Genomic DNA, 26,678 nt, shown 5'->3' with positions numbered 1-26,678 from the left:
GCCTTCTTTCACAAAATTCAGTAGTTTTTAATGATAGTAGTATTCATGGGCCCAGTATACGTATAAATTACAAGTTTACAGAGGCAAAGCAAACCCTATTGCTCAGGGTGAGATTTCTTTTCCCATCCTCATTTGCTATTTGTACAGTAGGCAAGCACACACACACACCTTGGAGATTTTGAAGTATTTCCAATTAGGAGACTGCCCTTGCTATTGCTTTCATCCAGAATATATTTCAACACAGTTTGCCATATGTCAAGTGTTTGTTCATACAGCTGCTATGTGTTACACACCTCCACCATGTTCCTCAGTGGGGATTTTATCACAATTGAAAGTTCTCTCATCATATCTAAACTCAGACTTTGATGGTAAAATTCCCCATATGGTTCCTACATGCTATTGTAGCCCCAGACTTAACTAGTAGTTAGCTCAGTGGAGATTACTTCTATTATGCAAAAAAATAGTGGAAGAGGAAAAATAAGTAATTTCTGCTAGGTGTCACTAGGGAAAAGCTGGATAGCTGCTCTTGCTCTATACAGAATGTACCAATTCATAGGATCCAATCAAGGTCTACCTCTTAAAGATCCTTTTTTATGAAAAGAAAAATAAAACAGCACTTGTAAATAACTTTCTCAGTATGTACTTGTCCTTTCAGCAAAAGTATTAGAAAGCAGAGTGCTGAAGCTTGAAATAGCCTAAACCCTAATCTAGACATAGATCACCACATGTCACAGGAGTCAAAATGCCATCAGTAAAGGCAGTCAGGAGTTTCTAAAGCACTACATTATCAAGATGCACTTGCTCACATAATTTATACATCAATGTAATACTGTATTGAGAAGTTCCAGCACAGTTCAAGTCTGATATAGAGCTAGACAGGTTCCTGCTTTTCTGCAAAGTACTGTGAAGGCTTGGATCTTCAAAGCTGTGTTATGATCCCAGGGTCTTCATCAATCCTCAAATACTTTCCACTTGCACGCTCCTTGAGTGCCCAGTCATGGAGGAGGCTGTAATCATAGTGCTCCTCATCCACTCGCTTCAGAAAGGCCAGTCCAGAAATGGCCTGCCACTCCTTGAGAGATGGGATACGAATTTCCTTCACATTCTCACTTCCTGGGACAAAGCCAAAGAACTTCCTTACATTCTGCATGGCATAGAGCCTGGAGTGCTGCTCTGTTGCCTCATCAAAGAGCTCCTGCTCGTTGTGGACATAGCTGCTCCAGTATCTGAAATGCAGAAAGCTGAGCGGGGAGAAACAGCTTGCCAGGCAGTAAGAAAGGAACACAGTGATGACTACCACAGCAATCAGAAGCCAGCCAGCCACCTTACCAAAAAAAACCAAAACAAAACTGTTAGAGCTGAAAATACAATCACTTTTGAGCACCAGAAAATCCATAAGATTATCTTTACTTGCTTTTCCTAAATAACAGCATTAACAAGATATATTCCTGGAAAGCACCTGTTACCACCAAACCCAGTCCATGCCTACTGGAGGCAGCCCTGTAGTAAAATCACTTGTTCATGTCAAGTTCAAGAAATTTCTGTTGTGCAGTTTTAAGAATATTGCTTTCTCAGCTATTGTTGTTATAAGATAGGCCATCCAGGTCCTAGACTATACTAGCTTATAGCCTGTTTAAAAACAGTTTTCTCTGAAGTGACAACTTAATGCTTCCCCTATTATTTACCCAGCATGGAAACTTTTAGAATTGAATCTAAAACCCAAGATTTTACATGGGTTCACATGAAGCTCTCACAGCCAGGGCCTCTTAGTCACGTTTCTTCTTCTTTAATGAAGAAACTTCATACCCTCCCTGGCTCTTGAACTTCTATTTGTCTTACTTGATATTACTTTTCAGGATACTACAAAAAGAAGAATATATCCTTAGGTAGCAGGTAACAAATGGGACAAGCAGGCATAGTAATTTATATACCTAAAGTTCAGTTCCACTTAAAAGTAAAGAACAGGCTTCAAAACACACAGAGATTTAGCACTCAAGACAGGGGTCATTGATCTTGTTTTATCCTAAAGCTTTGCCTGCTGAATTAGCTTCACCTCTCATCATCAGGTTTACAGGCGACAAGAGTTACTCACTTGTGACTGGTATCGGAGGAGCAGAATCACTTCATCTCTTGCCCGGGTCAGCTCTGGAGGAACCAGATGACTGCAGGGAAATGCAGCCAGTATCCTACTGCGCTCACTAGCAGTGACATTGGGAGCAGCTCCATAGTAATACACAGGGACGTACTCGCTCACAGCACAGATATAATATGAGCCGTTTATCAGGGTGACTGCAAGCCACGTCACTGGAGCAACCAGCGCCCTCCCAGTGATGCTGCACAAGACAAAGCAGACCAGCTTGCATTTCAGCAACCGGTTTGATGAGGTCACCCTCTCAAAATGAGGCCTTTTGCCCATAACCAGCCTCCAAGTCTGGTTGTTCAGGGCGTAGCCAACTATCAGAAGGATCAGTGCAGGCACTCCTAGGAAAGCCAACCCATAGATAAGGTTCTGTCCAACATGACAGGGACAGTTGAATGTGAAAAAAGAGAAAAGTTGTTGCCCACCAATTGTCAATATTGCAATTATTGCATTGGCAATAACAACCTCTTTGCCTTTTAGAAAAGTTAGCCACTTCGGAAGGAAAGTCATTTTAGATCCTATTCTTTACCAGATTTTTTTGATTTAAGCCAGCACTAACTTTTAGTTATACTTAACTAGTGCTAATAGCAGACCAGAATAAACACCAGCAGCTTGAGAACACTACCAAACAACAACAGAAAATCCCTACTAGTCTTTCTCCTCCCCCTGATTTTTAGTGGCTTGTTTGCTAGCTTTAAGTATGCATGCAGACATCCACTAATGTGTTTTAATTGATTCAGTAATTTATCTCAGCTGTTCTAAATTGAGCTTTTAGGCTGTTGTGAGCTCTGCCAGCCCCTTGCTAATTGTCTGAAATTAACAATAAATTCCCCCTACCTTTTGGATGACGTGCAGTTCTATCAAACTGATGGCTAACCTGTCAGGGTTAGTTGCCAAGCTGTTTGCTAATCAACAGTAATTAACAGAAACATGGCATGAAACTAGGAAAAAAACAAAAAGGAGCCTTCCAGCTATTCTTCATAAAAGATTATCCAAGCAAATCCTTGGCAAATGGACTGGTTTAAAAAAAATGAATGCCTCCACTTTAAAATAAACTTATAAAATATTCCATAAGTTGCACAATGTGGTATTGGAATCCCAGTGTTGCATTTGATGTCAGTTCTGCAGCAATTCATTGTCTGAACACTGGAGTCTGAGAAGCAGTTAGCTGCTAGATCATGAGGATTTTAGTATTTCACCTGTAGGTGGCAAGAAGCTGCCATGTCTCTTTTCCTGACAGTGCTGAATGTTTCCTTTGGAAAGCCGGTTGGGGTTTTTTGTTTGTGGTTTTTCTTCGGTGGGGGGGTTTGTTGTTTGTGGGGTTTTTTTGGTTTGGTTTGGTTTTTGTAATATATATGTAATCTGGTATTCACTTCACAAAATGTCAAGCCAGCTGGTACTTACATAGAGTACTTGTGATTACAAGTTTTAAGATTTTCTTCAAGTATAGTCAGTCCTATTCCATAGATAGACATAAAAATTTTTCAATTAAGCATTTCCATAGCTGGCTTCTGGATATTAGGATATATGACCTGGGCTCTGAGCATCTCTTAAAAATCAAGCCTTAAGCAGGGGTCTGAAAAAATTGAAAACATTTCACTCATTATGATTTTGTCTGGATCACACTTTTCCTATGGTCATGCTGTGCAGTGGTTCTATGGATTGCATTACCTAGGCTGATCTGAATATGCAAATACTTATGTTTAAGTACTGGAAAGTCTGACTGTTTGTCATATAAACATTCTTACCAATAAAAGAAAAAAAAAAAAAATTAGCCAGAAAGTTTATGGGCAAATTTGCCTTCCCATTACCGATGTATATCTCCAGCATGTGTAGACTTGGTTGTGTGATATAATAGTGTCTGCATAGCCTCTTCTCTCCCCTTGCAGAGAGGTTTGCTAATAACAAATTTGATCTCAAGCAGTGGTTTTAGTACCCATGATGTCTGCTTGGATGGCAGAGACACTCTCTTAGCTGTTGTACACAGGGATGGCAAGTCATACATGCCTTGACTGTTCGCTGGGCAGGATCCTCTTCCTCCAGGACACTGTTAGGATGGATGCCTGCTTGTCTCATCCCCAGTCACTGTCTGAGAAAGAGATCCTTGCTGATAACTGGCTCTCAAACAATGACATGCTGTTACACAAAATTAAAAGCAGCACAGAAGCATGCTAAAACATCCAGCAGCACTTTGTCACAGGTTTTTTGGAACTTCTTAGTTGTTTGGACAGAGTAATAGCACAATGAAATCCCCGAGCTGTCTGAATATTGCCATTTTAAGCCTTCATTTTCTTTCAGTATCACATGATCTCCAGTAACTTTTTTTGGTACAAGTGACGTTATATTTGAAAAAAAAATCAGTGAAATAAACCTATCAGGCTATTACAAAATTATTTAATAAAAGTCTTCCATTATGCCTCAGTTCATTTTAAAATCACTGATTGATTCTTTCTGAGATTTCTTTTGGAACCTGTGTCTTATTTTGTTTATAAGGGAGGAAGGCTCTCCCAAGCATCCCTTGTTTACTCAAGAAACACATTAGATGTGAAACTGAAGTGGTACCCAACACTGAAATATTAATAGTCAGCCTAAGGCTGTTGAATGAGGCAATTTATACAATCAATACAACAACTTTGTACTTCTGCATTTTCATTCTTTGGCATTTGCTTTCATGCTCTGCCGTAAATGATCCTGCTGGGTCATCCTATTATGGAACAAATTACAGGGTTGAATCCAATTAAGAGCTTGGGTGGCACATCAAACCTTTAAGTACTTGCCTTTGCAGAGGAACCCAGGGTCCTGAGATAGACATTTAGGCTCTTCATCCAATTCCCAGGAAGGGTTAGAACTGGATACAATCCAAAATACCACTATCTGAGGTGACAGCAGGCTGGCCTGTGAGGCAAAAAGATGCTTATAGCCGACATCTGAGGCAAATAGGATCCATGAACAAACCTTAGTCATGGTTTTGCTTTTCATATTGCAGGGCTCTGTCAGCTTGAAGTCACTGCCAATAACCTCACTTATGAGAAAGAGAGATTTTTATATTGTTTTTAAGAAGTCAGAATCATTTGTCATTTCTTTTAAAACATGGTTACTGGAATACAGATTTCACCTTCCCATACAGAGCAAACAGTTTTTATTCTCCTTTTTATTGAAACAAAACTATCATGGCAGAATAGAGAGATTGGTTTCAGCTCCCTTCTCCACCTGATCTAGTAAAAAATCATTCACTCATCTCTTTCTTCCTAAGCTATTATTATTAGTAATGAGATGTGACTGTGTTGCCAAGAAGCTGTGTTCTCCAGCTTTCCTGCCATAGTTCCACCAGCTGAGTTTAGTTTTGTCACAGAGAGGATTTTTATATTTATTGGAACAAAAAAAGACCAGGCTTTTGTTGTCTAATGGCCAGGGATGGTTAGGGAGCAAGAGGGAAGTGATCTTCTACTTTCCATTTGAAGTTTGGAGGAGATGACTGAATCCTGGTTTCTCTGGTCCTGCACACGTGTTTTCATCAGTTAGCAGCTGAAAGGCCAGTGTTCTGTGGCTCCTCTACCTGCATTTTGAGTTCTATTTTGCATGGATGTTGAGCCCACCTGTGCCTTTTAGAAAGCATGGTATGAAAGTACCTGCATGACAGATTTCCTGTGGGAGTAGAGGGGACCACTACCCATGTCCTGTGATCTGCCAGGTCACAGTCTGAATGCAGGCTGCCAAGTAATTTTCATGGTCTCTTTGGCCTTTGGAGAAGTTCCTGTCCCCATGACCAGTACAAGCACTGAAAAAAAAAAAAAAAGATAAGCTTTACGTTAAGGGAAGACTAGAAATCTGTTAATGATTATTTAAAAACATACATAATTTCACTTCAGAATTCAGCTGTGCTTTATAGGCAAATTTATGAGATTTTAGGTTCCTGCAGAGAGCAGAAAGGAGGCACTCAAATCTCAAAACACCCTCTTGAGAAACATAACCTAACCAAGGAAGTTTCAGCAGGCCAAACTGAGAATGCTTCCTGGGCAGGGCACTACAGCAAAGTGACAGCAATAGCATTGCTTTATTTGGAAACATGGTCAGAGCATCAGACACACTGGACTTTTAGTAAGAGCACTCATGTGTGATATGAGAAACCTGTGTTCAACTTCTTTTCTTCACATAGCCTCAAACCCTTAACACCTACCTTCTTGATTTGAAAGAATTCTATTTTCTATTAGAGAGTATTTAACACAAGATCTATCCATCTAGAAATTGCAAAGCAAATAAAAGCTTGACCCTGTATTTTACTAATTTGGACACTCACCTTTTATGGTTAATGCATTCTTGTTTTGGCTCAAATAATTTGTTCACTTTTTTTTTTAGGCTTTCTAATTAGACAATATCTCATTTATTATTTACTTATCTGTTGCACTTATCATGTACTTACCTCTACTGTGTTAGCTTTCCCATAATAGCCAGTGCATGGCAAGAGACAGGGTGCTGGTGCACACTTTTATTTGTGCTTTTGATCTTCGGGATATATTTTAATATTTAATATTATATTTCATCTTTGGGATATATATATTTTTTGTATATATAAAATATATCTTGGGATATATTTTGTGATTGGTTTTTTGTTTTTTAGTTTGATGGGAATGAAGAGGGCTGGTGTAGTCTAATGCTCAAGCACTGTGAAGACTCACCTTGTGGCAGAAGGCTAAATTTCTCTCCTGAATAACAGGACAGAAAGGGACGTGGAGAGTGATTCTAACTTTCTCACTATTCCAGTTGCCTTGGATTACTTCTAAGAAGTATATGCTCAGGATTAAAACAGGTGCCAGATGTGTGCCTCCCTCTACTCTTTTCACAGGGCTACAAGACAGTGCACCAAGGACTTGTTTCCTTCACTGGAGCCATTGAATCCCCAGTTTATTTGGACTCACCATTTCAGCTTTGTTTTCACAAAAATGTGCAAACCTTTCTAAATGTAGTAGTCGAAAACATTCTGCTCAATACATAGCAATAGATGTGTGAATTTACTTGTGTACACATGGGCATGTATGCATTTTCCAAAGGATGTTGACATGTCCCTGCCATACATTGCACTGTCTGGTGCACAGAGTTCCCTCGTGATTACGGCATTAATAATGCAGGCTGAAGTAATTAATCCATATATATTCTGAACCGGATAAATAAAATTGAGCTCATTTATAAGTAGTCTTAAGTGCTTTGTGGTGGGTTCATTGAAGTTAAATTATGCTAGTTATAATCTTTTACAGGTTGCTGAGGGTTTGGTTTTGTTTTTTTTAACGTAATGCAGTACACTTTCTTGTGGAATATGGGATTACTCTTGCAATGTGAATCATATTTGGTGCTTGTCACCAGTTGGAGACAGTCAGAGAAACAGACCCATCGCAGACTCAATTTAGAAATGCAAGTAACTATCTAGAGAATTGTAATGCCTGACTTTTAAAATTAGTTTAAATTTAAATATGAGAAGTACCTACAATAGTTTCACTTTTAAAATGGAATCAGGTTTTCCAGGGTCAGAAGAGCACCTGAAAAAAAAAAAAATGGAAGAGCTATTACATTGTAAAATTCTCAATACAAGTTCATTCTGTGTAAAATAAAAGCAGTTAGAATGACTGAGCTTTACACAGAAAAAGCTGAAAATCTTTTTATCTGTCTTATTTTTCCTTGTTGAAATGTGTCATAACTTTAAACTACCATTTTTTAAAGTAAACTAATCTTTCTTATCCCAAATTAATTGCATCTGAATTCTTTCTGTGTGTCTGTAGTAGTAAATACCTGTAATTTTAATCTAGTACTGGATCTATTGGTTAACAAATTTAATAACAGTATGGCATTCAGAGGAGGCCGTATATTTTAACTTCCTTTCCTGAGAGGACTTAGTTGGAATGTATGTGCAGGTAAGTCCTATAAGAAATGACAACTACCTGATTAATTTCTAAATTCACCAGTGACCATAGTCGAAGTTCATTGCAAATCAAAGACACCATGCAGGCCAAATTTACCACAGGGGAAAGCAGATGAGCTGAGCCTGGATGTTCATTGTAAGGATATTAAGAGATAGGGGCTATAGCAGGTTAAGAATGATAGAATACCCCCTAAAAACATTGTTAGTCAAAGTGCCATTTGCACAAGCTGGCAACAGGACAAGCTGTACAGGTGCAGAATTTATTCCTCTGGGAAGCTGAGTTTTCTCAATCTACCCTGGCAACTTTACATAAACAAGGTGGTAGCAGTGCCTTAAAAGCCACACTTCCCCATCTTAGGCAGACATTAACTCACCAGACTACAGCAGTCAGAGTTGTCGGAAGACTATAGCTTCTTTAGATTGAAAACAATCAATTTTTATTTCCCTTGTACAGAGGTATCTTGCAATTGTGTTTTTATTCTTCAGAGCAGAAGTTTTTGTTAGCTCTCCAAACACCAAAGTCTGATACAAACAAAGGAATAAATTTACTGTCCCTAAAAATGTAAAACCTGTCCTGTTTGACATGTCTGTTAGCTCTGTTTGTGATTACAAACCGTTCCTATGGACAGAGTGATTATTTACATAGTGGACAGTGGCAGATCTGTTGCCAGTCAAATTCCTCCCAAAGGGCTCAGTGCACGCAGGGAATAGGAGGAGCATCAGCAGCATTACAGACTGCAGCAAACACATCTCATGCAAAAGACAGAAGAGCACAGAGGAGAAAAGAGAAAGAGGAATGAGAGAAAACTATGCTGCTTGAGGAAGAAAAGATATAAACTGACAATCAAATACATCAGGAGTTACGCAAGTAACATGTCTCGGTCACCAGGAAGAAAGCAGGAGAACCACAAAATAGTAAGACATTTTTGAGATGTGTTATTAAAATTGTGCATGGAGTAAGAATAACCTATTATTTTATTGATGCATTTTATACACTCCTATTTCTGAACAATCTGAAAGAATTGAAAGGATAGGGGTAAGATTGGTGGTACAAGAGCAGAGCTACTAGCAGCATTTATGGCTACTATTCCTAATGCTGGGGTTCTGTACAGGCATGGGAAAGAGGGGCACAAAGTAAGTGCTTCAAGTGTTTATAGTCTAAGATATAAATGCCAGGTAAATTTATGTACCTCTGTGGTTAGATAGTCATTCAATGAAACACAGAGAGAAGGAGATCTCTTCTCTATGCTTGGGTGGTTCTATTCCACACAAACCTTTCTTCAGTTTAGAGTTTAGAGTCTTAGGGATTTCTGTATGGTGAATGGTGATTTTTGACAGGAACTGGGCAGTGAAAAAATTCCAGAAGGCTTTAAGACAATGTTGTTTCAATTTCTGAAAAGAGGACAGTGGTCTCCACTGGAAAATAAGTAATAAAATGATAAATTGTATTGCATTGATATGTTATGCTTAAGTTTCTCTGAGATAATTTTCTTGTTTCAACAGAGACTTTTTGCTGAACAATAATAACAATACAATACAGGACCTGTATGACGTCCATTTACTCCATTGAAAACTAGTTACTGAGAATTTGGCCAAGGGTACAATATAATTTTAAACAGGAGTTATCACTAAAATAAGTTTGGAAAATGGTTCTGCTTAAGATTTTGAACAGTACCTTGGTAAAACAGCAACACTGATTAAACTCCAAACTTCTGATGCAGAGGAAGTAGGAAGAAGTCTTTCCACCAAGCTGTTCTTACTTTGCTAGTGTGATTTGTTCTATTGTTTTTATTGGTATTCACTATTATTTTTCCACAGGCTAGAGACAAAAAAACAGCTCTGGCCTGATTGCATGCCACAGGGCTGTAGAACTTCCTTTAATTAATTCCTGTCCAAGAAATTTAGTAAGAGTCAGCCTAATCTCACACTTAAAGGCCAGCTTCTACTCCTGCTAAACACAGACAGTTCTGCAGTGCATGGACATGATCTGACAGGGCAGGCAGAGAAGGAAACTCTCCTCCAAACTGTTGCACAGCTGAAGAACCCAGAGTAGTGCTTGTGACAGGATCAGTGCAGAGATAGACCTTTAGCATCTTCAGCTGCTCTCCATATTCCTTGGGCAAGGTGCTGCAATCCTCACCATCCCCTTCATCTAGTTGTTATTCTTTACAGTTGTGCTGAATTATAATACTTTTTTCATTATTCTGAGCTAAATTTTTGTCTACTTTTTGCTTTCTTGGAGAAAGCAGGTAATGATTTGAATCAGATCAACCCTACTTTTGTGAACTGTTGTGCCTACTGCAAAAGGATTAATAATAGCTCACTGCCTCTTTTCCTGTGGCAGTTTTTTATTATTCTTGGGTGGCACTTGACAGCATTTGTCAATCCAGCATACATACACTCAAGATGCAAGAATTACTGATGACAGTAACTCTGAGTATACCAAGAAATGGTACTTCTAACAAGCAAAGTCCCTTACAAACTCAAGTGAGGATCAATATAGATTCTGTCACACTTGAAATGTTGATTTCAGTGATTATGCATCCATGGACAAAAGTTTCTTTATTAATTTAAATGTTGGTTTTGCTTGCTTTTAATGGGCAGCAGCTCAAAAACATAGAAAAGTTGGATTTTAGTTTGCTTAATTTTCGATTTCCATATTTTCTGACAGAGCAGAGAACTTTTTGTACTCACATATGGGGCTTTGGTAGCCCAGCTGTGCAAGGACTATGAAAAAGATGAAGATGTCAATGCCTGTTTAGATAGAATGTAAGTACTGATTTAAATGTTCAGTTTTATGTAGAATGCTATTTGTTTACAATGCTTTTTGTTTGTTTTCTCAATTTATGGCATTCTGTCTATGGTTACAGAGAAGACAGGGAAAAGGTCCAATATTCTGTCAACAGAAACAACGCTAATTTGTGAATTAAGATCAACAATTAGTTTTTTAATTCTCTGAGGAAAAGTGTCAGGATTGTTTTCATAGCTTACACTTGTTCCTTGCTGATCCTTTAGTTAGGCTAATAATTAATATAATCTCCTAAATTTCATATCATATAGCCCTCATTGGGTTAGGGGCAAATGAGCCTCTCACTTTTAAAAGACCATACAGCAATGAGTGAGATAGCACAAAAGGTCAGTGAAGGTGGATTTTCACATGGATAACCTCCTTGGAAAATAAAGATCCAGTGTTTACAAACCCTCTCATTACCATAAAGATAACAACATAATGGAAAATCAGCAAGAAACAACTGTTTAGCTGGTTAACAAAAATGTACAGTAAGGCCTTTAGCAGAACAGTAAGGCTTATACTTCTGGGCAAAGTGGACATGCAAAATGGATTTACAACAATCACAGTGGACAGAATACCCTGACCATTTTACTATTAACCTGAGAGTTTGCAAACTAGCTGTAGTCTAATAATGATCCATGAGAATAAATGAAAAAAAATATAAATCATTGTTTGGGAAAAAGAAAAGTAGTTTAGTAATTTATTCACAAACTTATAAGGGATAACATCCCTCAGATATTTTTTTATATTCATGTCTCATTCAGCTCTGATGAATATCATACATTTACAAAATGCACAGGCTTCTCAAATGACACCATGGTAGAAATTACTAGAGAGCAGTTTTGGAAGATGTGGAGACAGATTTTTGTTTCTTATGTTCTCATTATTGAAGTTGTTTTTATAAAATCTTTTTTGTTTTGAGAAAGACTTAATAATATACTGACAGGTTTCATTAAAACAATGTGTTCTTTACTTCCTGTGATTATGAAACAGCCCAGCTTCACAAAGAAACCTCACATCTCAGCAGACCTGGGACAGATGGGGACAGTGTACTTATTTCTCTCTCTCTGTATATATATAGTCTGTAGTGAGAAGGGTGTTTTTCACTGTACAGTTGCCAAGTAGCTGCTTACCGGTCTGTTATTAATTGACTTTGCAAATCTAAGGTATAAAAGTTGAAACGTATCTAAGTAGTCTCGTAAATCATTAATACACACCTTGCTAAATTCTGATGACACATTTGCCAATGTTATTGACATTGATACTTAGGCAACAAGTAGATATTTTATTGTTTCTAGACAGATGGCATACTGCAAACTTAATTTTCATGCTGCCAAACCCACTGTTTGGTCTTGTCATCAGCTCACTCTTTGTCTTCTAGCCAACGATGTTGTACACAAACCAGTGAGAAACTCCACTGAGCTCGGGCTACTTCACTGAGGGTGTAGGGCCTCCAACAAACAAGCAGGCACTGCCAGCATTCACATAACTGGGAATGAAAAATTTCCTGAAAACATTTCTGAGCTGAGTACCCATTCTTATATAAATTTGTGTCAATCTCTTTCCATTCTTCAGAAAATGGTTGGAGTCACAGCTGTTTTGCATGCTAAGAAGTTATTGACCTTTGTTAATGTGTCAGAGCTGGGAATGAATATTTGTTTTATAAAAATTCTATTATCGTCCATCCCTTTCTTATTTGTTTTTTAAAAAAAATTGTGGTATTTTAAATACAAAATGGAGGTGGTGGTGTACCAAAACCCTGTGTTGCAGTAATGAGCAACGTAGGGACCCCAGGCAGGCACAAAGGAGTGCTTCTCATTGCCAAAAAACCCCAGCCTTTTTATCAGTTAGCTGGTTACCAGTTTTTGTAGTTTTAAGGCACAATGAGCCAAATCATCCAACCACCATACACCAGGATGTGGACACGATGTGGACATGTGGCAGTCACGCAGTGTGTCTCTCACGTCTCTCTCACATCTCTCACATCTCTTGTGTCTCTCTACCCCTCTTCCAGCTGAGTCATTCTCCCAGAGCTCCCTTCTATTTAGCCTAAATAACAGGCTGGAGTCGTGTTACAAGGCCTTCCCTTTATAAAGCCTTACCTATTGGTAACGTGTTAACTAACAACTTCCGGATTTATTTATTTGTCAGCTAGTTAGATGGAGGGAGATAACACATTAGGAAAAAAAAGACAAACAGGTAATTGCAAAGGAAGAGTGAAAAATGAGGTGAAGAGGTAAGGGGAGAAAGTGAAAGAGATCAGGTGTGAGTGCATTCCCTATGGGTTCCCCTGGCACCTGAACGCTTCAATGAGGGTATCCCAGGATTTGGTTTCTATATGTATAGAAAATATACAGACCAAAATTCATATCATCCTTGCCAGGAGTATCATGCTTATGTATGATTCCTTAAATGACTACATGAACAGCAAGCCCAATGTGCTGCAAAATGTGGTAGGAAGAAGAATGTAGACCAGCAAAATGTATTGTCATTAAAATCACTCAGGATCATGCAGTTGTTTTGCTGAGGAAGCTCAAGAGACACATTAGGGAGATGGCAGGTGGAAGGATGTTCCACATTTTAAATGTTGTCTTTCCTTGTTTCTTCCTTAGGGGATACAGCATTGGCATTAGGCTGATTGATGACTTCTTGGCTCGTTCGGCTGTGAAAAAGTGCCGTAGTTACTCTGAAACTGCAGACATGATTGCACAGGTAAATAAGATTTGCATTTTTTAAAGCATCATCAGATTCAGTGATCTTAGCTTAGAATCATATATTCCCTTCCTTTTTTCTCTTCCTAGGAGCATGAGTCTTAACTGTCTGATACAGACATTAAACTTTGATATTTTTACTTCTGCCATTTGACTTTTCTCATCATCGCTATAATTATCTTACATATCTTTTTACTTTAAAATGGTAATATTAAGAATAAGCTGCAAGATTTTCTGCAATAAAAATCTCACTGGTAACAAAGAAGAGCTGTAAGAAAGGAAAACGAGAAGAACATTTTCCTGACTACCCACAAATCTAATAATAAAGTCAAGAAGATAAAATCAGAGCATGTACATTTACCTACTTTGATGGAAATTTCCCTTTGATTAAGTAGCTGTTCAGACTTCTGTCAGACAAGAAAGAGACAGGTTTCTAAAGATGTACTTTTGCCCCCATTGGCAAGTTAGAATTCCAGGGAATTTCAAAGAGAAATTTAAGAAAGAATGATACGTAACAAAGTTCCTCCGGTAAGCAGATGAGCTGGGATAGAGGATCCATTGAAAATGGTGAAGGCAGCCAAATGAAACAGATGGGACAAGGAGCATTTCAATCACTGTTTTAAAATATATTTCCTCATTTAAAAAAACTATACCAGGCTGCAAAATCACATTTTTGTTCACTTTTACATTCTTCTTCAGGTGGTATTGGTACTTTATTTTCACATATATATCAGGTACCTGGTTTTCTGGGTCTTATTCCTCATGGTTCCCTTCTTTATAAATGCATTATTACAGTCGAACCATCATTCTTAAGTACAGGGTATTCAACAGTAAAGTACAGAAATTAACAGTCAGAAATTAACAATTGAAAAAGACACTTTTTCTCTGCAGCTTGTACTTACAAAGTGACTTATTAAGAGAAGTAAAGAACTTACTTGGAAAGATTGGAACAAGCATTAAAGCACATGCTGTCCCTTTGAAAGACTATTTTTAGCAAACTAAAAGGAGTTCTGTAGTAGGAGTGCAACATTTCTGAGGCAAAATGTGATATGGACAGCATTTTCACACTTCTTTGGCAAAACAGTTTTTAAATAATCTTCAAGCACATTTGTCTGAGACACATACCAACAAAAATGTGTAAAGTGACCCCGTAAGTAACTGCAAATACTCTATTAAAAGTTTTTAGTTCAGGATCATGAAGCTGTTTACATGATCTCCTTAACTCTTCAGCAGGAGTGCTCCCAGTCAGGAGAAAGTGATTAAATACTTAACTGCACTAATTCTTCAGAGGTATAAATCTGTTTGATGATAAGTAAAACCAGTTCAAAGTTAAAGTAATTATGACAGTTAAGCAATTAAAGTAGTTAGAGCCAAACCTCTTGTTAATATAGCTGTTATCCTGCAGTTCTTTGGAAGAAAAAGAAGTCTGTAAAATCAGGCTGTGGGTGTTCCCTGTGGAAATGGAAAGGGATGAAGCAAAAAAAAACATAAAATGAGGACTACAAAGCCAGTTTCCCAGGTTAAGAAATAAATACCAGAGGAAAGGTGCACCTAAGGCAGTGACTGGGAGCTTAAAACTTCCACCACTAGTTCAGATTGCAAAGCCTGGGCTTTACTGCTACCTTATACTGGCCTGGAGAAGGGCCAACAAGTTTTGATGAGGAGCCAAAGTGAGCCCTTCCACATTGAGTTCCCATGGTGTTCACTGATTTCTCATGTTGGTCTTGTGACTTGGCATGGTTACAGTTGGGATTGAATTCAAAAAAGAGATGAAACAGTAAAAGTAGGCTTTCTGGCAATTGGGGTAAAAAATGAAAACCAATTGAGGAATGATATTAAGAACAAAGCCCAGCTGAAGAAATAATGTCCAAGATGGGATTCAGAATTTGGATCTGAGTATAACTGAGGATTACTTTTGAAATGAGGTTGATAATTTTTCTGTGTAATCCCAGAAAATCAAATTTTTAATTCAATTTCTCCCCAAAGGACCTTGATGTAATTGATCTGATCAAATGACTTGCAAAGAACAGCTTCTGGTTTTAGATCTAATGTTTATGCTTGGTGTTTGTGTGTGCCATAGGTGGAAGCAGCCCGACCACAGCCTCTGGTGCACAGCGAGCTGGTGCTGGCTCCCAGGCTCCACTGCTGGATTAAACAAAGCTGTGCCTAAGGTTAGATCTGTTCCTGAAAAGCAGTGGCTGCAGAGGTGGGCTTTATTGTGCCCTGTGGAGGCAGGAAATGAACACCTCTGGAGCTCTTTGAAGAGAGCTCCCTCGGGGCAGATAACAAAGGATGGGGTAATCCAACCATGTCACCCCCCTGTCCAGAACTGCAGGACAAGTCTTTCCCCTTGTCATGGAAGGTGCTGCCACACAAGGTCCCTGTATATTGACATTTGGCCAGTTGGAAGGTCTGACAGAAGCTGGCAGAGTTTCTGTAGCTGGTAAATGTTGTTTTTCAGACCTCAGCAGGGAAAGGAAGATGCATAAGCAGGTTGCTGTGCTAAGTAGAACAGTCTACTGTGGTAGACAGTAAACAGAATGTTGAAGTGCTGCACTGTGGAGAGTAAAGAAAAGTTCAGAAGAGAAGTTAGGAATCAGCAACAGATGGAAAGACCTTTAATATATCTTCCTCTATCCAAATACTGACTGAAAAAATACTAAGAATGAGAAGTATGCTAGCAGAAGTATTATTTTGGCTGCCTTTTCCCTTTTAAGGAGATTAATTCTGGTCCTTCATTAATCTTGCTATTATGCTGTCTGAAACAATGATTTTATTTTTTTTAACAGTCTGTACTTACTTACTTGGCATCATGACTTACACATGAAAAGTTTGGTAGTGAAAAGTCCCGAGTAGTACGTAGAGGGACTGATAGTGACTTCCTAAATATTTCGGTAATTCTAAACTGTGTTTGAGCATCATCAAAATGTTTTTATTCTTGCTGCTTCAGAGAGATGGAATGCTGGCTGAGACTTTGAAAAAGGGCAGTGATACATTTTTAATTCAGACTGCATAGACCTCATTTTCTCATTAAGCAATATATAGTGTCAGAGAGTTGCAAATAACATTTTCAAAAGTGAGATTTTTCTTTATATAGGCATCATTTTGGTGGCAAGCCTATGTACATTTCTAAACAGATATTCTTTTTTCTTCCATTTCATAGATAAAAATGAGACAGATTTATGGGATGCAAGTTTTAAACCACCTCATTCATTTTACTTTCTAGCCCTTTTGGAGTCACAAAGACTGAAAAGGCCTTTGTTTTATCCTCTGAGAAGCTGCAAATGGTAGTTTTAAAGAAGTTGCTGTCCAGTTATACCCTGGTTTTAAGAAAAAATTGTTTATATTCATTGAATTGCATATTTGTGCAGTTAAATTATTGTCCCTGCAAGGCATTTTCACAATTTTCACTTTATAGCTTTGCAATTTGGCCTTAATTTGATGCTGCATTGCAAACCAGCTACTTCTTTTACACAGTTTCCATGCAAGTTCTCTTTTACCAGGAATTTTTAACAATAGAATTTGGACAGATTCATCATACCATAATGCAAAGTACAGCTGAAACTAAACTGAGAGCATATGAGGGCTTGGCACGGTTAAAAAGTCTTTATTTTTATAACAAAGACTTCAAGTTTGATGGAGCAGCAGATGTGTAGTGGAAGAAGAGCTGAGAGAATTTTAATTACTAAACTGAGGGACATTAATTAAACAGAATTAAGAATTAAACAGAAGTTTCCTGTTTTCTTGTGCAGTCATATTTTGATGAGTATCAGAATTAAAGCAAAATTAAAATTTTCCAGCAGAAAATGTTGATCTTGCTTTTTGGTTTTATTTGTTGGGTTTTTTCCTCTCTCTCCAGTTTGTTTTGGACAGTATCGACCATAGTCTGTCCCTTTCTGAGCTGCCATGGTAGCTGATGAATTTGGGGACAATGTTTATAGAAAGCAGCTTTTGCAATAGCCCTTTGAAGGCCTTAGTTAAATTTGCCAAACCCACATTCCAGTTGAAAACATAGAGTCAAACTGGCTGTTATTTCAGTCTGGTTTTACAGAAATATTCTAGGGTCCACATGGAAGTTGCAGTAAGTCACAGGAGTTTTGGTAAGATAAAAGAGTCCCACAGGCCTGGGAGTGAGGATCAGTGAGAGATGGGCTCGTTCCAGGCACACACTGTTCAGCAGCTGCTCTTGGGGGTGGAGACACTCTCAACATGAGTTAAAAATGTGCAAATGTGAAGCAGGCAAGGAGGAGGAGGGGGAAATTCACCTTGGATTTGCCCCTCCACAATAAAGCAGAAGATAGGGCTGGGAGGTGCTGCAGTTTCAGACGGCCCAGGCTACTCAGGTGCAGAGCCCTAAGCTTTCTTCTGAGGGAAAAGAGGATACCAAAAGCTCTAAGTGGGATCACTCTGTCCTCCTACCCTTCCCTCTACCAGCTATGATTTTGCGTCTGTGTCCCAGCTATTATATTACACTGGAGACCTTATCTCTACATCAACCCACTTGTTTCCCATATTTCTTTGATCAGCTCATTAACCTACTTGCTGTCCTCCCCATTGCATCCCTGCTTGCTTTGATTTTCTGAAGAAGGAGGTGGAGAGACAGTTTTGGAAAAGGAAGTTTGACCCAGGTAGCGTGGCTGTCCTGTTAGGTAGTGTTGTCTCCCCTTGTATGCAGGGAGGTGGTGAAATGGGGCTGGACAGAAGATGTTGGGGCAGCTCTTATAAATAAAGATAAAATCAGACAAATAGGAAGGGTCACATAGCCTGGAAGTAGGTAGATGCTATACCAGGAGAGGATCCTGGGGAGAAAATGCTTGGTGTCTGTGCCAGTCACAGTGTCAGACACCTGCTATTGTGACTTTCATTTTCGCAGTGTTGCATCTATGCTTTCAGCTGCAGCAGGCTCATTTAAGCATATAACATTTTGTAAGTGTCCTGCTAAGTGGGTCATCTGGGATAAAAGAACTTTAAAACATCGTCTCAAAGGTCATAAGTTCTCGAAAATATAAGGAGAAAATTCTAAGCAGATAGTTGAATTAGCTCTTGTGTTTTATTTCATAAAGGGTATTGGTCTGTATATAGATGCTTTTACCTGCTGAAGAAGCCCACTGAGTATGAGAACAGCTGGGCAGAATACCCTGGTTTGTTGAGAAGAGCATGATTCAAGCACAGTAAAACTGTGCATGATTCTTTGCAGACTCAGAGAGACTGGCAATAAAATGCTGCACAAAAGCCTGCCCAGCCACCCCAGGGAAAGTAAGTTTGTTCTCCTTTTATACAGCATTTGCAAATACTCTGAACACCCTGAGAGCCATGTTATGAATTCCAAGTGGGTGAGGTAAAGCACAGTGCTCTGGGGTGAAATGCATTTATCAGAGGCACTGACAAATGTGTCAACTGACACAGTTGCCTTGCCTGCTGGTTCTTCTTCCTCCAGACACTAAGTTTTCCTAGGATATTCAAAAAAATGAAAGTCAGTCTTCTGCAAAAATATTTTCTTGTCTTTAAAAGTGGAATTTCCTTCCAAGCCCTCATTGTACACTGGCTGCAGGCCCAGAAACAACAATATTACATAGCACCATAGGCTGCACCCAGTACCTGAAATTCGCTCAAATGTAGAACTTTATATCCATACAAAGATAAAGTCTAGAGTGGGAGCAGATAATAGGGATATGTTCTACAGAGGCAAAATATCCAAAGACAGAGAAACCTTGGGGGGATCACTGGTGCCTCAAAACAAGGCTGTGCATACAACTGGCCTGAAAATGACCTGGACAGAAAACCTGTGCTTTCTGTGGGCTGTCAGAAAGCCACATGTATCTTGTTATTATATTCACACACTTTAAATGACTTTACTTGTTGACAGTCTCTTGATTTACACAGGACAAGCACATTTTACATATCATATTGTTAAAACTCTCTTGTAGAAGCCATTATTCATTTCTTTGTGCTGTCAGCTCTTGATGCTGAGCCAGTGACATGAACCCTGGGTGCTGTGGAGTACTGCAGCCTTTTCACTTGTGTAGGGAAATAATTTCAGTCCATCCTTTTGGAGAAGTATCTAACTGGGAGGAAACATGATGAAGAAGAAATAGGCCATTGTGAAAAAATATAGAGACCAAACCAACTAGAAGTATGCCATATTAACAAGATATAAAAAAGCTGAAAATATACTTGGTCTATGGTTCTTCCCTTCTGTCCGCAAGGTCCAGCATTGTCTCTCTTTCCTCACTGGTTCCTTTCTGGCCTTCTTCAACTAGCCTGTGAATTGTGCTATAATGCTGTTTGCTGCTGCTGCTGAAAGAGTAGAGCTGGGAAGCATCTTCCCATGCCTGGAAAGCTGGCAGGGAAATGGGTTCTGGTTCCTTGTTTTCAAAAAAGCACTTCAGGTTTCGCTCGCTCAGCTTGGTGGCATACAGCTGGAAAATCTGCTCCAGTTGCTCCTTCTCTGTCCCCTCGTACACTCTCCAGAACATCAGCTGGAGGTGGCTGACTTTTGACTGGCAGCTGGCACAGCAAGTGGTTAGAAGGGAGAGGAGAGCTGTGGTAACTATCACACACCAGCCTAAAATCTGGGAAGGCAAAAGAAATCAGTTTCAGGTTAAAAAGTTCCAAGTGAAAATGCTACTTAAATCACGAATGTCTGACAAAGTGACCACACCTTGTTTGCATTCGGTGCTGGCATTGATTAATGGGACATACACACGGGGACTGAAAAGTCCATCAGCACAGAGGCTTCTCAATAGTGCTCCTCTTGGTGTCTTCTTTGGTAAAGGATAAAGTGTCTTCTAACTCCTGAAAGCCTTACACAAAACTACCCAGCGAGAATTACTAATTTTGAATTGTGAAGAACTACAAACCAAAAAGGGCAAGTAACTTTTGTCCCAGATCAACCAACCTTTTAAACTGTGGCCACTGTTAGATGTTTTGTTTTCTGATTTCTTTTTATTAGAAAATAGCCTCCAACACAACAACTACACTAATTAACCAACATCACTCAACTTCTTTTTTCTGTAGCAGCTTCAGATTTTGACAAAATTCTGTCAAGAACATTTTAAAAGAAAGAGCTACTTCCAGAATTACTTCCTCAGAAGGGGAGAGAGTGGAAAAATGTTCTTGAAATTGTTATTGTGGGATGTTCTCCTCTGAGGAGAGCAGTGGTGTGAACACAATTTTTCCTGCACTGTGCCACTAGCCTAGCAAATAGTTTTACTCCTCTACTCCACTGCAATGTGTAAAAAAAAAACCTAAACAAAAAAAAAAAAAAACCAAAACAAAAAGTAAAAAAGTAATACTTGTTTTCAAACAGTGGAAAAAGTTCCAGTGTGGGACAAGTATTCTAGGGTTCAGAGGACTGTATGACCTGGAACTGATTTCCCATGCTCTAATGGTTATGATATGGAGAGCTGCATCCTTTCTCATGTGAACTCTTGTGCACTGATGTTAAAAAAATTACCACCGGTAAAAATATGTATTTAGCTGATGGAATATAGAAGTTTCCTCAGGGAAGTCTGTGAAACAGAGAAGCTTGACAAACAAATATTCTTAGGAACTGGTATGGAAGAATAGTTACAGTTTTGCTTTATTTTTCCCAATCACTTTGTACTGACTAACAACTTTAATGGGTATTTGAAAAATTGCTCTTTTTAGCAATTTTTCACTTTTTTGCAGCTTAGAAAATGAACTCATATATTCTCATGCTAAAACTGGATCCCTGGTCTTTCACTATTTCCTATACGTACAACTTAAAGTCTAAAGCACTATCTGTTGTTGCCTTCTAAAACTATCAAATAAATGGCTTTGTCTGCAGTGCAGCCTTTGTCCTATTTGCACGAGGACTTGAAAAAAAAAAAAACAAAAAAAAAACTCTTGGAAAGGAAATTGTTCCAGATGGAAACAATCCCTGACAAAACCTTGCTGGCTCCACAGTGTTTTCCCATTTCTGTAGCTTTTTGTTTTTATTATTCTTTCCACCATTTTGATTTTTTGCTTCTGAAGTTATTTGGATTACAATAGAGAGAGCAAAAATACTGCACAAATATTGTAAAATGTAGTAAGATCTCAGCTTGGCATGATCTGCTTGCTTTATTGTTTCTCACTTCCTCCAAGCAGGACAAAAATATGCTCACATTTGGCATCATGAAAATGAGGAACACAAATAGAAATATATTATGTAAACAGTAAAAAGATATTTCACAAATCTTATTTTCCAGTATTTTTCTGCTGTTAGTGACTTAAAATTTCCCTACAGTTATCACAATTATTTAAAATAGGAGAACGTGGCATAAATTTTTTAATAGGACAGACCCCTTTAGTGGGGTGACATCTGTTAATTTAGCCTCCTAAACAATCCAGTTGGGTTGTTAGGGGCTTTTTTTTTTTTCTGTCTTTAGAGCAATCTCCATTCAGGAAGAAAGCTTTAGGTTTTCTGGTCTTATTGACTCGCCACCAGTGGGGACCCCTAAGAAATATGGAACAGCTCAAACTGAACCAAAAGATGGATTGATTGTATTTTGCAAGGCTGCCAAAACATTATTTACAGGAAGCCAACAGTTTTAACACAATATCTGACACCAGCATCTTCCACAGATAAATCACAGCAGGAGTACAACCTGGATAATGCTCTTTGTTTATAATTTTTCTTACCTGGGACTGTGCTTGAAGTGTTCTTTTCAGTTCGTCACTCTCTGAAAAGGGCAGGGAGCTTTTGTCACAGGCTACCTTGTGTAGCTCTTCAAAGCACTTCTCGGATTTCCTGTGGCAAACTGCTTGTAAGTAGGCGGGATTTTCCACGCCACTCATGGCACATTCGTAAAAAGTCCCGTTGAGCAAGGCCACGGAAAGCCACATCACTGGGGCTACCAGAGCGTTTAAAGTGATTTGGCCAAAGACGTAAAAGAAATGGCAGACATTCCCTCGGGGGAATATTTTCCTGGGATTCACCCAGCAGCCTGTAAAGAGTTTCCAGGTCTTGCTGTTCAAGAAGTATCCAATAACCAGCAAAACAAGAGCTGGCGAGAAGAGAAATACCAAACCGTACCTGAAGTTCTCATTGCTGCAAGGGCATCTGAAAGCAACAAGAGAAAACACACGTTCACCTCCCATTGTCAGCAGCGCCATAAAACTGTAGCCTATAGCGGTTTTCCGGTTCATAAAGAACTTCAGGATCGTCTGGAAAGCATCCATGTCTGATACTCACTAAGGAGGTGAGAATCCAGGCGGTTTCTGTCGGTCGGCAGCGATGCGCAGCAGGGCAGAGCCGTGCCGAGGAGGAGCAGCCCGCCGCTCTCCGCCTGCCCACGCCCTGCCGAGATAACGCCGTGATGTCACCGGCAGATGCTGCACATCTGCACTAGCGGCATCCCCCGGCAGTGGAGAGAAAGCGAGCTCTGTGGAACCAAATAAGCTTGCAGTCTTGGAAGTCTCGTTCCTAGTGAGCTGTTTGTTTTGTGGGTTTTTTTTTTTTTAAGTGAGTGCAGATGGAGATCAGAGTGAAAAAAACCACGCGCTCGGCCAGTTGAAGGAGATCTTGAAGGAGATCTTGAGCAGTGATTATAAGAGTTGGTGAGGTAGTGAATTAACTAATATAGATGCTAATGGTCCCAAGGGAATATGACATGACTGAAAGCAGACTCAAAGCAGTTAAACCACTTTGTATGGGGTTGTAAATGTAGGAACATCAAAGAACAGCTCCCTGCTGTTTTCCTCAAAGCTCTAGATTTGCACTGCTGGCTCAAGCTGATCACAGAAGAGACAAATGTACCTGGATTTCTAGCCTGTCTGGCTCTCCCCCCTGTTTTCATAGGGTAAAATTGGTCTACAGGATGCGGCATTCTAAAGTTTCACCTCTGGTTTGCACGCAACACATTTAAGCAGCAGAATTTCTTTCTTTTGCAGGTTGCTTTCAAGATGTACCTTGGGGTCACCCCTAGTGTGAGCTGCAGTAATGCCACAGGGAATGAATTCTCCTTAATCCTGGACAAAAACCCACTAGTGGATTTTGTGGAAGAGCTGCCAGCAGAACGAGCATCACTTTGCTATTGTAACCTCCTCTGTGGGGTGATTCGAGGTGCCTTGGAAATGGTAAGGAAGTGCAGATCTGTTTCCTCCATTCTTTGTTAATTCACAGTAGCAGAGGAAAACAAGATCACTTGTTCAGATGAAAGTAGGAAATACCGTATTGTTTAACCTCTCGGGTTAAATGTCCATATCTAGATAAAAGAAGCAAAGGCTGAGCCTGGTTCCTGAGGTAGAGAAGCACATGGATTAGCTCACCCCCACACTATCCTTACTTGGCTGTTCAGTCTGTTCAGTGGCGGACTTGGGTGCAAAAGCAAGGTGGGATCAGGAAGCCAGGTAACACTTCAAGTGGACAGACAGAAGGACATGTTGGGTTCCTCCACTGCTCCTGGAGCCCATCACACTTACCTGCACAGCTGTAGCCAGTAATAGTCATCCAAATACGTCAAGTTAAATTGATTAAAATTGAAAAAATTGGAAAAGATAAATACATCAATAGTCTCAGGATACCGTGGTAGCTGCTGAAAGAGAGAACAAGGTGTGGATGAGTATAATGTTAAAACCAAAGCATCAGAAGTGTATCACATGACAATCCAAAATTTGGTCTTAAATTAAAGGTTTTTGCAAATAAATAAATAAATGGCATAATTTGAAAATTTCTAGCCTCTAGAGCTTCTTCAGGGAGATTACTTTCAGGCTGCTTTATGTTTCTGTGAATATCAAATTTGGCATATATCTTATGTTTCAAGAGACGCAAAAATCAACCCTGCAGTGTTATGTATATACATCAGTCTCAGAATTATAGTATCTGATACAAGACTAACTAACAAAAGTATAAATCTTAGTACATGACTAGGAAATTCTGTGATCACAAAATCATCAAGTACGCAGTTTAGGGTCACAGAAGAAAGCAAAGCACTGGGAAGAAGGGTAATGTGCTATACAAATTCCAGTGTTTATAAACTTCCTTTGTGTTAGTTTAGCTGGGAAAGCTATTTTAAAACGATCTAGAGATCTGTTTCCTATGAAACCTGAGAAAGGGGGTCCTCTTGTGGTAAGAGGGAGAAAAAGCTCATTATACCGGAGGAGGGTGGAAAACTGGGCATTTCTTTGCTTCACTGATCAGACCTGATTCTTTCTAGGTTCACTTAGCAGCAGAAGTTTCCTTCCTCCAGGACAGGCTGAAGGGTGATGCTGTGACAGAAATAGGAATTACATTTTTAAGGAAGCCTGAAGACAGAAGGCACAGAAGGAACAAATGAAAGAAATATTGGAAGAAAACGCTTGCTGAGGGATATTTTGTGCTTTTTGTTTCAGAAGAGGACAGGATAAAAGTGGCTTTGCTGAATCAGCTGCACCAGCCACTTGGTTGAAAGGTGAAGAGAGATGGGCAGCAAAGAGGAGGGGCAGGGCAGGGGAGAGCAATGTTAATTGTCGTGACACAGATATCTGTAAAAAAAAATTGAAATTATCTGACCTACCTTCTCACATACCCAGGCTCTTGAGCTTAATGGAAGTTTTAGCTCAGTATTTAGTGCATTCATCTGTATACGAACTGCTTTCAGGTAAAGGTGATGACCTTTTCCCCTTTTGTTTGTCAGTAATGTTTCAAAGCATGGCTGCTAGAGGTGCTTTATTTCTCTGGCTGTGTGTGGTTATCCATAAAGGATTCATCTGCTGTGATTGCTGTATGTCTCACTCACTCACTCACTCACTCACTCACTCACTCACTCACTCACTCACTCACTCACTCACGCATGTTTTAATGTGTAATGCTTTACCATTCATTGTCCTCCACACTGCTTCAAAGATCCTGCTATCTTTGAAACCAGAGAGGGATGGGCCTTCACTGACAGCAGGAGCTGGTTGTGTTCCTTCCAACTCTCGAGGCCCCACATGCAGTTTTGCTGGCACTCCTGTTCAGTCCTGTGCACACACCAGGCTGCAGCACCCTGACAACTGCAACAATGTTTGTGTCTCTGCAATCTATGGGCCTTTTCATGTCAGCCTTCTCTCCAAGAGCACCGATCTTGTGACTAAACTGAACAAAGCATGATGCATTTAATGTGTAGCCATTGTGGATCTGTACCTGCCTAAGGAAACTTGAATAAAAATTCTGAGATTGCCACACAAATGGTTTGGTGGTCATGTTTTCTGCTTTTACCTGGGCTTCACCACCAGCTGTTGAACATCTTCCTTGTGGCAGTGGACTTGTTACCACAACATGACTGGGAAGTAGAGAAAGAGCAGCCTCAGAGAAACCCAAGCTATAGGAAAGGTTTAAAGTTGTTTGGTGTAATGCAAGATGTCTGGATAAGGGTTGGACAAAACCCCAGGTCCTAACACAGCACCCTACCCACAAAGCCACTTTACCCTCTTCTCACCAAAACACTTGTTTGAAACTGAAATACCAACAACTAAGTTCAGTATAGCCCTGAATTAACTCTGATTTTATCACTGTGTTTTGAACCTTCTCCTGTATTTCCCCCAGACTGTTTACATCTTCATCATGCTGAGTGGGGGCATCTCTTACCTTGGGTTCATTCTCACCAGACCTGTATAGTCCTCATGATACTCTCCCTCCCATTGTTTGTCTTAATAGTGTGTTACAGTGGTGGCATAGCATAATGGAGCTTTAAGTGCATAATTCTATGAGGAACAAAACTGAAACTATTTGTTAACCACCCCTGGTCTGAGTCCAACTGCTGTTACCTGCTACCAGTAAGAAGTGGCAACATGTACGTGTAACAATGTGTTATAACCAGTAACGAGTTTCCCTGCCTTTTTATTTTTATTTTTATTTTTATTTTTTTAAATTAGATCTGAAAGTTGTTGTGGAATTTGTCTGATTTCACTACCTGTGAAAGAGCCCTCAGTGGAGTTTTTGCTGGTAATGGCCAGCTGGTTGAGATGGCCATGTGGCTGACCACAATAAAGGTTGTTTATTGGCAATGGTCATTTTCACTTTTTCCAGCAACACTAGCCAAAATAATAATAATAATAATAATAATAATAATAATAATAATAATAATAATAATAATAATAATAATAATAATAATAATAATAATAATAATAATAATAATAATAATAATAATGTTACTATTA

The 26,678-nt window shown here is 39.3% G+C and overlaps 3 protein-coding genes across 3 annotated transcripts; 1 reads left to right on the top strand and 2 right to left on the bottom strand.

The window, feature by feature from the left end:
* Positions 1-2,650, bottom strand: CALHM4 (calcium homeostasis modulator family member 4). The gene is made up of 2 exons (XM_058835977.1): positions 2,093-2,650; positions 1-1,324 (listed from the first exon to the last, which is right to left on the bottom strand). The coding sequence occupies exons 1-2, from the start codon at positions 2,648-2,650 to the stop codon at positions 920-922; spliced, it is 963 nt and encodes a 320-aa protein (XP_058691960.1). The 3' UTR covers positions 1-919.
* A 6,210-nt stretch (positions 2,651-8,860) lies between these two features.
* TRAPPC3L (trafficking protein particle complex subunit 3L) lies at positions 8,861-25,813 on the top strand. Its single transcript, XM_058836320.1, has 5 exons — positions 8,861-8,966; positions 10,723-10,820; positions 13,455-13,554; positions 23,451-23,636; positions 24,716-25,813. The coding sequence occupies exons 1-5, from the start codon at positions 8,925-8,927 to the stop codon at positions 24,833-24,835; spliced, it is 546 nt and encodes a 181-aa protein (XP_058692303.1). The 5' UTR covers positions 8,861-8,924; the 3' UTR covers positions 24,836-25,813.
* Positions 18,585-22,885, bottom strand: LOC131577989 (calcium homeostasis modulator protein 5-like). The gene is made up of 2 exons (XM_058836319.1): positions 22,200-22,885; positions 18,585-20,125 (listed from the first exon to the last, which is right to left on the bottom strand). The coding sequence occupies exons 1-2, from the start codon at positions 22,737-22,739 to the stop codon at positions 19,733-19,735; spliced, it is 933 nt and encodes a 310-aa protein (XP_058692302.1). The 5' UTR covers positions 22,740-22,885; the 3' UTR covers positions 18,585-19,732.
* Positions 25,814-26,678: the final 865 nt, after the last annotated feature.

This window comes from Poecile atricapillus, chromosome 3, assembly GCF_030490865.1.
Source record: "Poecile atricapillus isolate bPoeAtr1 chromosome 3, bPoeAtr1.hap1, whole genome shotgun sequence".
NCBI lineage: Eukaryota > Metazoa > Chordata > Aves > Passeriformes > Paridae > Poecile > Poecile atricapillus.
This window is presented reverse-complemented; position numbering and strand designations above follow the sequence as displayed.

Excerpts from the sequence above, each read along its gene's own strand:
- CALHM4 (XM_058835977.1), bottom strand. The coding sequence starts at position 2,650 with ATGACTTTCCTTCCGAAGTGGCTAACTTTTCTAAAAGGCAAAGAGGTT. Across the intron at positions 1,325-2,092 it reads TCCTCCGATACCAGTCACAA|GTGGCTGGCTGGCTTCTGAT; the intron begins GTGAGTAACTCT and ends TTTTTTGGTAAG.
- TRAPPC3L (XM_058836320.1), top strand. The coding sequence starts at position 8,925 with ATGTCTCGGTCACCAGGAAGAAAGCAGGAGAACCACAAAATA. Across the intron at positions 10,821-13,454 it reads AATGCCTGTTTAGATAGAAT|GGGATACAGCATTGGCATTA; the intron begins GTAAGTACTGAT and ends TTTCTTCCTTAG. Across the intron at positions 13,555-23,450 it reads CTGCAGACATGATTGCACAG|GTTGCTTTCAAGATGTACCT; the intron begins GTAAATAAGATT and ends TTTCTTTTGCAG.
- LOC131577989 (XM_058836319.1), bottom strand. The coding sequence starts at position 22,739 with ATGGATGCTTTCCAGACGATCCTGAAGTTCTTTATGAACCGGAAAACC. Across the intron at positions 20,126-22,199 it reads CACTTCAAGCACAGTCCCAG|ATTTTAGGCTGGTGTGTGAT; the intron begins GTAAGAAAAATT and ends TTGCCTTCCCAG.